Genomic DNA, 15,743 nt, shown 5'->3' on the forward strand with positions numbered 1-15,743 from the left:
TCTTGATTTGTCCTGTTTTCTTCCTCTTAGTGAGGACTATGGAAAGAACTTTAAGGATATTACAAGTCTGATCAATAACACCTTCATTCGGACTGAATTTGGCATGGCTATTGGTCCTGAGAATTCTGGAAAGGTGAGATTCATGCGTACATAAGGCTGTTCTTGATACCACATGCAGGGCTATCAGATATTAATACTAGAATTAGCCAGTGGTACACAGCAATGTATTCATTTAGTTTACCATTACTATATTTTAAAATCAAATATAATTTAATATTGATCATAAAACTTCATAATTATATGGCATTTGTTTAGCATTGCAATGTGTACCTCTTAAGATAATATTTTAGTCTTTTGGGAAACTGGCTAATCTCAAACTGGCCAGGCTCAAATTCATAGTTCAGAGCACTTAGCTCAATTCAGGATGATATTTTTTGATAAGACTAATACTTGAGAAGTGGGGTGGCATTTAATCTCTTTTTATAACTCTTCTTACTTTTGAGGCTAAAATTTTAACTAATGTCTGGTGAACATGATGTGAGAACTTCTTGTGCTCTTATAGTATTATACCCTGAATCCAAACTTGCTTATTTCTAATCAGGTGATTTTAACAGCAGAGGTGTCTGGAGGAAGTCATGGAGGAAGAATCTTCAGATCATCAGATTTTGCAAAGAACTTTGTTCAGACCAATCTCCCGTTTCATCCTCTGACTCAGATGATGTATAGCCCTCAGAATTCCGATTATCTTCTAGCACTCAGCACTGAAGTAAGTCTAGTTGAGGAACTTCTCTAGCCTTTTGTATTTTTATAGTCTCAAAATATACTGTCTTAAAAGGACCTTGAGGGTAATGCTTTCTAGTGAGTTCTTATGGCATAAAGTATGCATTTCTTCCAATTTTTTTTGCACTTTGGTAAAGGGCATAACTTTCATGTGCTATCTATTTCAGGTAAGTGTGATGTGTAGTTGTCATTACAATTGTTTTTAAGTGAATAGGTATGTGCTGTTGGAATAATGAACTAGAAATGGATGAACTAGTAATGAACATTGTAAAGTAACCATTCCTGTGCTGCATGGCACAAACATAAATTGGCAAACTGCTGACGTTGTTATTGTTTCTTTCCTATGGCCAAACCACATCTTTATAATTTTTCCTTCTTTGTTAGTTACTTAGTATATAAAGCCCATTGATTTCTGTCTTTGATGTTCATGTATTAAATATCCAGAGTCTTAAGTCCCTGTAATCCTTACCGTATGACTTACCACACTCCTGTCCTCTCCCCAGGAACCAGTGTCCCTCCTTGGCTCTCCCACTGCTCTTCTGAAAGTTTCCTGGAGTACCAGTCTCCTTTAGCATGGATGTTAAGGGCCCAGAATGGCTGAGCTGCTACATTATGATAATCATAATTATACTTTACCTTTATTTGGCTCTCATTTTATTTCTTGGTATGTGGTCTGCTGACCAGCAATAGGAGATAGAATCCCCTGGGAGATTGGTTTAAAGTGCAGATGCCTTGGCCCTGACCCAGATACAATCCATCAATGACTTTTGGTTGCAAGGTGGCTGGTATTTGTAATAGGCTCTCCAGCTGAGCCTGCACACTAAAATTTGAGAACCATTGCTATGATGACCATTCTGGGGACAGAAACAAGATCATTAAAAGTGGGCAAGTCAGTCTGAGCAAAAGAGAGGCATAGGGAGGATGAAGGGCACTGGAAGAGAGGTCTGAATTCTGGAACTTCTGTGGGTAGATCTTTAGCAGATGTAAAGTAAAACTAGAGGACTCAAGGAAGCTTAGAGTTAAACTTAGCCAAAAGAGGCCACAGGAAGGAAACTAGCCTGCTGGGTAGGCTTCAGATCTTAAAGCAATAATTCCTGGACATTGGCCTGCAGCAGCTTGAGCTGAAGGCCCTTCAAGGGAGCAGAGAGACCCCATGGGAATGGACAGAACCATTCATCTCCCCTGTGACAGCCCCATTGCCACTATCAAGCATCTTAAGGTTTATTAGACCAAACTGTCCTCAGGAAGAAACAGGCACAATCTGAAATTTCTTCCAATTAAGGGTAAGTTTGAAGTACAAATAATCAGGTGGAAAATGTGGACCATTTTGTACTAAAGTGTGAGTAGGTGATAGATGATATCAGAGACTCTTTCCTGTTTCTAAGTAGAATTAGATAAGTTAGAAATGCTGGGAAGTGAACTTTACCAGAGGAGGAAAAGCAAGAAATTAGAGAAAGAAAATGGTGGATGAGAATGGGGGGACACTGAAGGAATATTTCTGTCTACATCAGCCCCATTTAATTTCAGCTGCACCAGGACATCTTTGTCCCACGTCCCCTGGATCTGGGCTCACTAGGCTCCGGTTGCTAATGTAACTGACACTGTCAATTTTTATCTTATTAAGTCTCTGCTGCATTTGAAAGTATTGGCCAAACCCTCCTTTTGGGAACTCCACTTGCTTGGCTTCTGTGACCTCATCTCCTTAGGTTCTTTCCTTCCTCCTAACCAGTCCTTCTTGGTCTCTTTCTTAAACTCCTTTCACCCTGCCCTTAAATCATCTCTACTGGTCATTTCATTCTAAGCAATCTCTTCCACTCTTACCATTCTAAGTACCATTGTATCATGTAAGAGTCTTAAATCCCTATGCCTGGTCCAGGCTTCCTTGTAGGGCTTCAGATTCCTATCTTTCTGCCCCTGTGTATGCCCAGCTAAATGTCCCACAGGCACCTGAAACTCAGTCTAAACCTGGCTCCTCCCTTGCTCTTCTCTCAGACATGCTCTTCTTCCCTTAGTCATTATACTGGCTAAAGATTCCACAGTGCATCTTATCCCTTAACCAGAATCCCAGAGTGTTCGACTTTGACATATGTTCCATCCAGCCTACAGAAAACATTGTCCAGTTATACTGATCTAGCATCTAAATCTTCCTACACATATGCCTCACTAACTCTTAGTGAATTAATGGGGCGGTTATTCACTGCTTTTCCTGCTTCTAGTCTGGACCCTCTGAAATCCATCATTCCCATTGTCATCCAACTCTTTCACCTAAAAAGGTAAAATTGACTCTGTCATTCCCCTGCTTAGACCACCTTCCTCCTTCAAGTGCCTCACAAAACGAAGACCTGATTTCTTGGCATGGCGTAGAGGGAGGGCTGTTCATGAGCTGGCCTTCACCTTTCTCCCCAGCATTAGTTCATCCCTCCCTCACCTTGGGATTTGTGGTCCATCCACTTCTGAAGGCTTTTAGTTCCCTGCACACCCTGCAGTGTTTTATCACCTCTCTGCCTTTGCTAGGACTAATCTGTCTTGTGCAATAGCATCCCGTCTCCCCATTTGCCTTCTTTTGGTTACACTGTTCATCATTTAAGACTCAGTTTCAGCTCTCTTCATAAACCATCTCTGATGGAATGTCCCTTCTCCTACTCTTACCCCAGAGACTGTATTTCCATAACACTTAACCACATTGTATCAAACTTTCTTCTCATTTGCTCCCCTCTTTAAACTGTGAGTTTCTTGGGAGCAGAGAGTATATCTTATTTGTCTTTGTATCCCCAAAGCAGGTCTGGTACAGTGCCTGGCACATAGTAGGCACATCATAAGCATTGTTACTCTGAACTTCCAAGATCCCAAAGGGGCCCCATAAACCATGTGTGTGTCTGTGGAGCTCAGGCAGCTTGGATGGAACTTCATTGTGTGTTTTTACTGTCCTGAATGATTGGATATGAATTATTAAAGGTCATACAAGCAGCTGCACAGGACAAAGCTGGAATTTTGATAAATCATTTATAATCTTTCAGAATGGCCTGTGGGTGTCCAAGAATTTTGGGGGAAAATGGGAAGAAATCCACAAAGCAGTATGTTTGGCCAAATGGTGAGTAGTAACAGAGGACTCCATATGTGCAGAGCCCTAAACCTTTCCTGACAGTGCTGCCAAAAGTCATATGAATAAATATTGAGCACTTACTATGTGCCAAGTACTCTTCAGGGTGCCTGAAGGGATACTAGGGGGCTATGACACAGACCTTGACCTGGAGGAGCTTCTAATTCTGCTGGGAAAAAAGACTTATTCTCACTAAATGTTAGATTCTAAGTGTAACACATGGCATGTGACTGAGCAGCTACTGCCTGCAAAAGGTTTATTCTCTAGAAGTGGTGACATCAATTGCAATAGCATAAAATACAGCTTTGACTTATATAACTCTCTATGCCTGGATTTATTCCTCATCTAGAGATCCATTTCAGTTACATGGCATGTATAAAGGAGTCAAGAAGAGAACCCAAAGAGCTTCCAGGCTGCCAGTGTCACACTGTCCATGCACCAAGACTCATTCACTTCCCTGCATGGGGTCTCCCAGGTTCTGCATTGAAGATGATATAGTGGAGGGGCTGTTACTTGGGAGTCAACCTGTCTTTGTTCTAACCAGGCTATGCTGCTAGTCACGGGCTTAACCTCTCTGGGCTTTAGTTTTTTTCCTTTTGTGATAGATTTGTTTGGAGCACTTGGGGGATTGTTGAGCAAGAATTGAATTAAGAGCCTGCATACCTCTAAAATTCTGATTAGGCTAGATCCTTGTTTAAGCCTCTTCCTTCTCTCTCTTTGATTCATTTCAGCAAACTTGTTAATCTTGTTTCCCAGTTGATAGCAGATTGCTGCCAGAGGTGAGGTATATGAGTCTAACAGTGTGCACGTACTGGCATGAGAATCCTATGCCAGAGAGCTGCATGGAAGCAGAAGAGCTGTAATAGCAGGCAAAAACCAAACATAACAGGATGGAATTATTTAGTGCTAGATCAAGATAGCACACATACCTCAGCAACTTCTCATGGGAACACTGTGTTATAATTTCATATGGTTCATGTTCATGATGGTGACCCATAATCCCAAGGCTTTAATATTTAATGTCCTCTATTTAGGACCCATAATCCCAAGAGTTTAATATTTAATGTCCTCTATTTAGGAAGTCAGGCAAACATGTGATAGAGACATTGCCAAATATGTCTACTAAAATATAAAAAAAGTTGCTTTATTTAAGTGAGTCTTCTCCAGAAAAAATCTGGTTAAATGAGGTTTTTACAGTACCGCTATGGTATACTGGCTTTTACTTTATGTATTTTTATGAATTGTGTTTGTACCTTACATGGTCTTATCAGGAAGGAATAATTTTTCAAGTAACTAAGTTAACAAACTGTTTCACTCCTAATGGACCTAAACTATGGAGGATATGTTCAATGCTATAGCAATTTTGATCATTAAAACTCCTCAATACATAAGAATATCAAATCACCGCATCATACATTTTAAATATCTTACAATTTTATTGTCAATTATATTTCAGTAAAGCTAAAAGAAACAAACAGGTAACTTATCTTTAAAACTAAAGTTATTTTGAAATGTATTTTATTTTGAATCCTATACAAGATTCCTTACTTTTGTAACATTTCTTTGATGAGTCTCTAAATATGAGATAACTGGCACACTGACAGCTGTTCAGTCACCTTTGAGAACTTTGATTTCTAGTAATTTACAGCCTTTAGTCCTGAAAGAACATGCTCAGACTCAGCACCTTCTGTTGGTGCTAATCTGTAAGTACTATCAGTGTCTGAATCTAGCTTCCTGCAAACTCCTTTTCCAAGTTAGAATTTAAATAATTCACCCTCTGACCTAGTTGTCTATTTGAGATAAAGAACTAAATTATTTAGCTCATGCAAAACATTGAACCAGGTTCTGAGGGGAAACAGTACAGCAAAAAACTGAGTACCTGCCCTCAGAAGAACCCAGTAATGTAGTCAGAGAGATTAGGCATACATATGTGATTAAAATATTTAACTAGGGACAAAAGAGTGCCAAGTAGCTTATATAGAATGATATAGAACAGTTTCCCAACCTTAAGGGTAACAGTTTTGGAGCAAATAATTCTTTGCTGTAGAAGTTATCCTGTCCATGGTAAGATGTTTGGCAGCATCCATGGCCTCTGCCCAATAAAGAGTTGAAACGACTTCACATACCTCAGTTCTGACAACAAAACATACCCATAGGGGAGCAAAATCACCCCTACTTGAGAACCCCTGCTTCAGAAGTTTGCAGCAAAGAAGTCTTCCAGTTTTAGTGACAGGGAAAGCTTCTTGGAAAAGCTAGATTTTAAGCTGGAACCTGAAGATTGTGAAGGTAAGATTTGGTTACATGGGAGAAAAGCATTTTAAGAAGGAAAACAGTGTGAGCAAATGCAAGAGACAGATTGGGAGAGAGGTAAGTAGACCAGTCTGACCAGCTGGAAGAGGTCACATAAGTAGAGGACTGGGGAAGATGCCTGGAGTCAGGCTGTGGGAACCTTGACCATAGAGGCTGTGAAGTCGGATTCACAGCATCTAAGAAAGCTGGTACTTAGGGATGAAACTTACTAGACTTGCTTGGCACTTTGTGACTAAGGTTGACACAGTCCATTAGCAGTCTTGAGCCATGTCTTTTCCCTGTGTTTGCCTCGTTGTAGGGGATCAGAAAACACCATCTTCTTTACCACCTATGTGAATGGCTCCTGCAGTAAGTATATTTTAATCCCAGAAAAGAGTGTCCTGTGGTCCACGGTAGAATATTCTGGGTTAGAAGAGAGAGAAACATCAAAGAGCCTTCCATTCTCCTGTAATTTCAAAAGCTAAAGATAGCTATTAATGATTTTTAAAATCTTGAAAGTACAACCAAATTACTGTGCCTAGATGAAATAAAGATGCTGTTTATACACAGAGACAGTATACTTAATTTTAGCAATGTATTTACGCAAAGTAAATATTAGGCTACAAACAATAATAAATTGAAATGTATAGTGATTTCTGCAAAAGAGCATTGATTGTGTTTGTGTTGGAAACCATTGGCTTTCCAATCATTGGCACAGTTTCAAAGCAAAAAGCATAATCTTTTCATTTACTCATTCAACATACACATTTCATTTATTCATTCATTCATTTGAGCACCTGCAATAATATGCTAAACACTGTTCCAAGGATGGAGAGAATAAGACACACCAAAGTGGGCTCTCATGGAGCTTAAATTCAAGTGGGGACATTGGATCATCAGCAAGAAAACCAAAACTCTCAAATAAGACAACTTAACATAGACTAAGAGTTTCAAACAAGTATATGTGTCGTGAAGAAAGTAAAGCAGAATGTTCTGGCTGGGGTGTTTTTATGTAGTACTGTATTGGAATTAAGTAAACTATCTGTCCATTGTAAAAGCTCACATGTATAAAAGTAAAACCCAAATGTGAATTTTCTGTGTTTAATGCCATATTATTTTATATTGTCACTTGATTAACATGCATAGGCTTAAAAATTATTTAGCAATAAAATTAACAATTCTAAACTAGGTGTTTTGAACTAGAAGCTCACCAGTAAGTGAACTTTTAACTAATACTTTGTCTTGTTTAAGAAGCTGACCTTGGGGCACTGGAATTATGGAGAACTTCAGACTTGGGGAAAAGCTTCAAAACAATTGGTGTGAAAATCTACTCCTTTGGTCTTGGGGGACGTTTCCTTTTTGCCTCTGTGATGGCCAATAAGGTGAGAGTTCACCTCTTCTCTTTGGATTCTGATATTTCTGTAGATATGCCTCATATAGATCCCTTTTACTACTTGTACTGACAGTTTCTCTCTTGCCTTTTTGCAATATTTAATATCACTGTAAGATTTAGGGGTGATCCTTTTTATAAGCTGATTGACTCTTTTTGGCTACTTTGTACTTCAGCTGTTATGTTTTGGGAAATGTAGACCCAGTGTTTGGTCTTTGCTCAGACATGGATATCTGAAAAATGCAGTCTACTTGCTCATTATCCAGTGATAATAGAAGTAGGTAATATTAATTGAGTACCTACTGTATAATAGGTACTATCCTGGGTCCCAGGAATATAGCAGTGAGTAAAACAGATAAAAGTCCTGCTTTCGGAGCTTAAATTCAATTAGGGAGATAGATACTAAGCTAATAGATAAGATATACTATCAGGTAATGATTGACGCTGTGAAGAAATCTAAGGCAGAGTAAGGACCTAGAAAGTGACAGGACTTGGTGCAATGCTGTTTTAGGTAGGGCATTTTAGCTGCGCTCTGGGAGACCTGCTGAAGGGAGAGTATAGCTTTGTAGACATCTAGTCTAAGGAAAGAGGAATTAGAAAGACACTCAGATTGGAGCATGCTTGAAATATTGAAGAGAAGTGAGAAGAGCCGCATGGCTGGAGCACAGAGAACGGTGGTCTGAAGAGGGAAAGCCAGTGGCCAGATCATACAGAGTCTTTATAGATTATAATGAAGACCTTGGCTTCTATTCTTCATGTGCTGGGAAGTTGTGAAAGGATTGTGAGCAGAGGAATGGCATAATCTGGATTCTCTTTCAACCGAATAGGTATGTGTAGATAGCCTATCTGGGGCAGGGACAGAAGCAGCAAGAGCAGCTGGGAGGCCATTACAGTATTGAGAGAGATGGCAGGTTGGACCAGGCTATTAACAGGGGATAAGAGAAGTGGTTAGATTGTGGCTGTATTTTTTAACATATTGCCAATAGGATTTGCTGAAGGATTAGATATGAATTGTGAGAAAATGAAAGGAACCCAGAAGAGACTCTTCAGCCTGAACAACTGAGTGAATGGTGGTGCCATTTACTGAGATGGCAAAGATTGCAGGAGAAGCACATTTGTGAGAGGAAAAATCAAGAATCCAGTTTCGGATATGAGATGCTTATTAGTTCTAGCTAAGTAGAAATGTCAACTAAGCATTTGGGTATATGAATCTCCCAAAATTATATGGTATTTAAAGCTGTATGACTAGATGCTGTCTTCTAGAGGAATGAGTAGGTAGAGAAGAGGTGGGAGGACTGAGCATGCCCTGAAGCACCCCAACACTTAAAGGTTGGAAAAAGATGGAGAATCCAGCAAAGAAGACAAGAAGGAGGGGCCAGTGAGGTAGGGTAACAGGACAGTATGATGTTGTGAAAACCAAGTGAAAAATGTGTTTCAAGAAGGAAGTGGTCAGCTGTGTTAAACTTAGATTTAAGTTAGATGAGTTATGAGAATTATCTACTAGAATTAGCAAAGTAGAGGTTGTTGGTAACCATGATGAAAGCTGTGTCAGTGACATTAAAATACTAATTAGAGTAGGTTCAGAGAGAATTAGAGATGGAGAAATAGACACAGTAACTACACATAACTCCCTCATGCAATTTTGTAATAATCCTCCCAACAACCCTATGAGCTAACACTGATACCTCAATTTTTATTTGAGGAAATTGAGCAACTTGGCTAAGGTCACCCAGAGATAGAACTCTGGTGGAAATCAGACTGTCAGTTTCCAGGTGTAGCCTCCTACACTACACAGTTACTGTCTATAAAATTAAAATTCGATGTGCTTTTGGAGTCTAGTTTCCACCTATAACAATGAAAGTAAGATTGGAAGTAAACATCGAGGTGTGACTTAGGAAAATAGTAAACATACTTGTCACTGAACTTTAAGGAATATTTAACAGAAGGAGGCCCTGAGACTAATTCTCATGCCCTGTCTAATAGCTATCTTAAACTATTTATCAGAGAGTAGGTGTTAATTGTCTCCTTAACAGATCCTTTAAATGGCTAAATATTCCTTGATCAACTTCCTTATATTAATTTTTGACTCTCCTTGGTGTCTTCCCAGCTTGTACACATTCCCTTCATTATGGCAGTTCCAAGAGACTTCCTTAAAGAGGAGACATGTCACATCTTGACTTCTCTTGTGTTCTCCCAAACATGGATTTCACCTCCAATTTTTAGACCCTTAAGTATCTAATTCTTTGGATTATGCCATGACCATCCCAAAGACACCAAACTTTTGTGCAGCAAACATCATTTTAAAAATTATCTGAGCAAGCATATGCTATAAAACTGAACTAATGTTGGTCCCATCAAACCTTTAGTTGTGTTGAAGGAAATTGGAATGCCAGAGGTTGGGAGGATAGTGTCTCACAGGGCCCTATCAGAATGAAGAAGCCAAAGAGGAAGCCAAGACAGCCCTACTTACAGCAGAATGAGCTATTTCATTGCCTGGAACTTTGGTAGAGGTCAGAAACTGCTTTGGTAATTAGTACTGGGACCTTTCATTTATAACAACTGTACCCAGTGACGAAATGGATAATGATGCTTACAATTAGTAATTATGTCCCTCTCCATGTTCCTGCACATGGCATCTTTGTGGAAAATTAAAAAGATAAATATTGGCGTTTTTTCCAGGATACAACAAGAAGGATTCATGTGTCAACAGATCAAGGGGACACATGGAGCATGGCCCAACTCCCCTCTGTGGGGCAGGAACAATTCTATTCTATTCTAGCAGCTAATGAAGACATGGTGTTCATGCATGTAGATGAACCTGGAGGTAAGTGGCCCACCCTTGAATGCAGAGATTTAAGCTTTAGGGCCCTACTTTGAGTAGCTTTCTTTCTTATCTGTTGATTCTTCCTCTTACCTCTAGTAATTTATTAGTGTCCTACTGAATACTCTGTCTTAGAAATCATATGTAGCCCCTGTTAAAGAGGTAACTTGTTTTGGCACTCTTTAATTGGTTTATGTGTGTTTCTAAGTGTTCTACAGCAATGCTGCTCAAAGAATGGTCAGAGGACTAGTACTGACTTGTAAACTCTTTGTTACCAAGTAAGTGCAGAAAGCAAAAGCAAGCTGTGAGAAACTCTTACAGTTGTTTGACAAAGTAATTTTCTATCCATTGAATCTAATCATTAAAAAGTTGATTGTATTTTCTTTTGTATTTCATTTTTCTAGTGATTATATATTTTACAAAAGCCTTGGTTTGTTACATAATGGAAAATTTTAAATTTCTTTTAGCACAGATAGTTTGAAAAGCATTGTTCTAGAGTATAAAGATTTAGAGATGCCCCAAAGGAAACAACTTCTCAGATTCAAAAAGACATATGCACCCCTATGTTTATCTCAGCACTATTTACAATAGCCAAGATATGGAAGCAACTTAAGTGTCCATCAGTAGATGAATAGATAAAGAAGATATGGTACATATACACAGTGGAATACTATTCAGCCATAAGAAAGAAACAAGTCCTACCATTTGCAACAACATGGATGGAGCTAGAGGGTATTATGCTCAGTGAAGTAAGTCAGGCAAAGAAAGACAAATACCAAATGATTTCCCTCATTTGTGGAGTATAACAACAAAGCAAAACTGAAGAAACAAAAAGCAACAGACTCACAGACTCCAAGAAGGGACTAGTGGTTACCAAAGGGGAGGGATGGGGGAAGGCGGGTGGGGAGGGAGGGAGAAGGGGATTGTGGGGTATCATGACTCGTGCACATGGTGTGTGTGGGGTCATGAGGAAGACAGTGTGGCTCAGAGAAGACAAATAAGGACTCTGTGGCATCTTACTACACTGATGGACAGTAACTGCAGTGGGGTATGGTGGGGGATTCAGTAATAAGGGGGAATGTAATAACCACATTGTTTTTCTTGTGAAACCTTCATAAAAGTGTATATCGATGATACCTTAATTAAAAAAAAGATTCAGACATGCATAAGATAGGAATCTAAATGCAGTACCTTTGCCACCAAAATGTATCTGGGAAGAGCTTCTCTGTAGCATCTGGTTAATTGATTCAACAAACTCGGCATCTACCATAATCCAGTCACTGAACTGGGTACTAGAATTGAAGATGGACATGAAATTTATCTTAAGTACCAAGCCTTGATTAATTCTCAAGTCTTTGTCTACATGAAGAGAAACAGTTGGCTGATGTGTGCAGTCAGCCAGTCATGTGTATGGTTAAACTATTTTCTCTCTGTTCTCTCTCAAGACTTAGTGTTTCTGTTTGTCTATTTCAGATACTGGCTTTGGCACAATCTTTACCTCAGATGATCGAGGCATTGTGTATTCCAAGTCATTGGACCGACATCTCTACACCACCACAGGTGGCGAGACAGACTTTACCAATGTAACCTCCCTCCGTGGGGTCTACATGACAAGTGTGCTCTCAGAAGGTGAGTCTTGGCGCTGCTGTCCTTCATCTGGGCATGTTGGGAGTTGAGGCTTTGGGAGACTGATGGTGCTGTCCTCCCAATAATGTTGCTTGCCTTGCCAACACACCTCTCCAAATAAATTCTGCCTCTGTATTTTAAATAAGTTTGGCACATAGAACTAAGAAAAAGCAAAGCAACAGGAAGTAAAAATAGAGACTTTTTAGTTCTATGTTGTTTAGTTTATAAAATAAGTCTTCTATATTGGACAGTTCAGGCCTACAAGAATGAGCCTGAGTTTGAGCCACTTTCTGCTTTTCTCCTGCCTTTCTGAATGAGATCTGCCCTGAATCTGATTTTAAATTCAGTCTGTCCTCCCCCACTCACACACATGCTGTCAGTCCCCTTCAGCTGTGCAAGCTTTTTCCATAGCACTTATTTTCCAACATGCTAGATAATTTACCTATTTATAACATCTAGTGCTTGTCAGTCTCATCCTGCTAGAATATATATTTCACAAAGCTTTTTTGTTTGTTTTCTTCACTGATACCTTCCCAAAGCCTTACAACAGTTTTCACGTAGTGGGCACACAGTAAATGTTGAATAAATGAGTTTTCTTCCATTTACTTTGTTGTTTGATTTTTCTTGGAAAACTCAAAGCATGTTATTTCTGAATTTCAGCCTGCAACAGTTTCTACCATTGAAAATAGAGAATGGGGAAGAGACATGAGGAAAAAAAAGATATAAGAGGGAGGGGATATGAGGTAGTAAAGAGACAAAAATTAGGAATTATTAATTCAGTCTTATGTGCATATGTTCATTCAAATCTTGAGATTCTCTAAAATAAACCTGGTATCATGGCCTTGTCTGAGTAGAGATTAGGATGCCTTCCCATGATAGATTTTACTTCCAAGGCAAGCAAGCAAGGAGAAGGTACATCATTATGTTTGCATTGATAAGGAAATAAAAGGTATCTTTTTTCAAGAGTTTTAGTCTAGATGATTGCTGGAATTATTTGGGTGTGTTCAGGTGGGAAGCCTTCTTCAGATACCATATTTAGAGTGCTGCTCAGTTACTCACTGACACCGAGCTGTTAATCAGGTGGTATAGTGGGACTCCGGGGTTATCATGGTGTTACCTAGTCTCAGGAGAGAGCTAAGCAATGATAAACTGAATTTAATAGGGTGCTTCCAGTGTGTCAGGGTTAATATCTTTCTTTTCCCATTCAGATAATTCTATCCAGACTATGATCACTTTTGACCAAGGAGGAAGATGGAAGCACCTTAGGAAGCCTGAAAAAAGTGAATGCGATGCTACAGCAAAAAATAAGAATGAGGTTTGTTTTATTCTGATTGTCATAAGTATTTGAAGCAAAGAAGAGGTTTTATTCTGCTCTTAGCAATGCCAGGCTCATTTGGATAAGGAAGTTTCATGCTTGATTAGGATCCACAACTAAAGGTGGAAAGTTTAGAAATGAAAGTAATGAAACTAACTTAGAATGTAGGAAATAGGAACTGTGGAGAAAGGCCAAAATACTCTGGATTTTTTGTCTTTTAAAGAAAAACAAAATGGAAGACTAACAATTTGTGTTAGTTTACTAAACTGCTGAATGGAAGCCGAATGGAAAAATGGGCCAGTGATTAGTTAGGAGTCAGGATGGCAGCTATGAGACTTTCAGAATTCTACAAAAAGCTGTGTTATTCATGAGCAGGGCAAAGCTATGCTGGCCAGAAACAAATGCAAGAGAACATGGCCTTCTCTTCCCCTCTGCCTGGGCTTCTCAGAGCTCGTGGGTGTGGGTGCCACCCCAAAGAGCAAGGGAGGGCAGGAGCTGGTCCCTCTGAGGAGAGGTTGAGAACTAGAAACACAAAGGCGTTGCTCCAGAAGATCCCAGATTCCAGGAGTGAGAGGTTTTGATAGGCAATAGAAAAGGGAGACAAGCTTTGTGTCAGGCTCTCATAGAATTTGAGAGAAGCTTAGGGTAACACTGGGAGTTTCTTCAAAAAGGTGCAGTTGTAGTTTCCAAGCTCTCCTCAGAGTCCCTGTGGCCAGTGTGCACTCTGCTGTTCTAGGCTGGGTTTTCTGTTTTAAGAGTCCTAATGTGAGTCTCTTCAACAACGGATGTTGGCAAAACTGGACAGCTACAAGTAAGAGAATGAAACTGGATTACTGTCTAACCCCATACACAAAACTAGACTTGAAATGGATCAAAGACCCAAATGTAAGTCATGAAACCATAAAACTCTTAAAAGATAACATAGGCAAAAGTCTTTTGAATATAAACATGGGCAACATTTTTCTGAACACATCTCCTTGGGCAAGGGAAACAAAAGCAAAAATGAACAAATGACCACATCAAACTAAAAGGACACCATCAGTAGAACAAAAAGGCATCCTACGGTATGGGAGAATATATTTGTAAATGACATATCCAACATGGGGTTAACATCTAAAATATATGAAGAACTCACAAGCCTCAACACCCAAAAGGCAAATAACCTGATTAAAAAATGGGTGAAGGATATGAACAGACACTTCTCCAAAGAACAAATTCAGATGGCCAACAGGCACATGAAATGCTCTGCATCACTAATTATCAGAGAAATGCAAATTAAAACCACAATGAGATACCACCTCACACCAGTTAGGATGGCCACCATCCAAAAGACAAGGAACAACAAATGCTGGTGAGAATGCGGAGGAAGGGGAACCCTCCTACGCTGTTGGTGGGAGTGTAAATTAGTTCAGCCATTGTGGAAGGCAATGTGGAGGTTCCTCAAAAAACTAAAAATAGAAATACCATTTGACCCGGGAATCCCACTCCTTGGAATTTACCCAAAGAATACAACTTCTCAGACTCAAAAAGACATATGCACCTCTATGTTTATTGCAGCACTATTTACAATAGCCAAGATATGGAAGCAACCTAAGTGTTCATCAGTAGGTGAATGGATAAAGAAGATGTGGTTCATATACACAATAGAATACTATTCAGCCATAAGAAGAAACAGATCCTACCATTTGCAACAACATGGATGGAGCTAGAGGGTATTATGCTCAGTGAAATAAGCCAGATGGAGAAAGACAAATACCAAAGGATTTCCCTCATTTGTGGAGTATAAGAACGAAGCAAAACTGAAGGAAAAAAATAGCAGCAGAACTCACAGACTCCAAGAAGGGACTAGTGGTTACCAAAGGGGAGGGGTGGGAGAGGGGATTGAGGAGTATTATGATTAGTACACATGATCGGGGGGGAGTCACCGGGAAGACAGTGTAGCACAGAGAAGACAAATAGTGACTCTGTGGCATCTTACTATGCTGATAGACAGTGACTGCAAGGGGTGTTGGGGGGACTTGATAATATGGGTGAATGTAGTAACCACAGTGTTTTTCATGTGAAACCTTTACAAAAGTGTATATTAATGATAACTTAATAAAAAATAAATAAATATTTAAAAAAGAGTCTTAGTGTAAGATGAAGTGAACCTGCACCACCCCCAGTGCTTGCTCTCTCCCTTCTCTATACTCATATGTGCTGTTGTCTGTCCCTTTTGCTCCCTTTTTATGGTCATGCTGCTGGGGCCTTGCACCTGCCCTCCTCAACCTGAAGTCTACACAGGCACAGCGGCCTGTTTGCTTGTCTTGCCCCACTCATGGTCCTGTGCCTCTTCATGGGTCCCCTTTGCCTGTGAATAAAGTCTGTGCCTCTTACCTGGTGAACGAAGGTCCTCTCCTCCCCTCAGGCTCTCTTGTCATTG

At 39.7% G+C, this 15,743-nt stretch overlaps 1 protein-coding gene across 4 annotated transcripts in view; it reads left to right on the top strand.

Annotated features, from left to right (window-relative positions):
* Positions 1-15,743, top strand: part of SORT1 (sortilin 1) — a 91,532-nt gene that overhangs the window by 58,751 nt on the left and 17,038 nt on the right. For 2 of the 4 annotated variants that reach the window (XM_036916668.2, XM_036916666.2), the window contains exons 4-11: positions 31-133; positions 602-766; positions 3,798-3,871; positions 6,489-6,538; positions 7,421-7,551; positions 10,239-10,383; positions 11,854-12,009; positions 13,215-13,321. In XM_036916668.2, the coding sequence (XP_036772563.2) occupies positions 31-133; positions 602-766; positions 3,798-3,871; positions 6,489-6,538; positions 7,421-7,551; positions 10,239-10,383; positions 11,854-12,009; positions 13,215-13,321 (931 nt within the window). The remainder of the gene's footprint in view (positions 1-30; positions 134-601; positions 767-3,797; positions 3,872-6,488; positions 6,539-7,420; positions 7,552-10,238; positions 10,384-11,853; positions 12,010-13,214; positions 13,322-15,743) is intronic. The other 2 variants (XM_057500560.1, XM_036916669.2) reach the window with 1 other exon arrangement.

Source organism: Manis pentadactyla, chromosome 4 (assembly GCF_030020395.1).
Source record: "Manis pentadactyla isolate mManPen7 chromosome 4, mManPen7.hap1, whole genome shotgun sequence".
NCBI lineage: Eukaryota > Metazoa > Chordata > Mammalia > Pholidota > Manidae > Manis > Manis pentadactyla.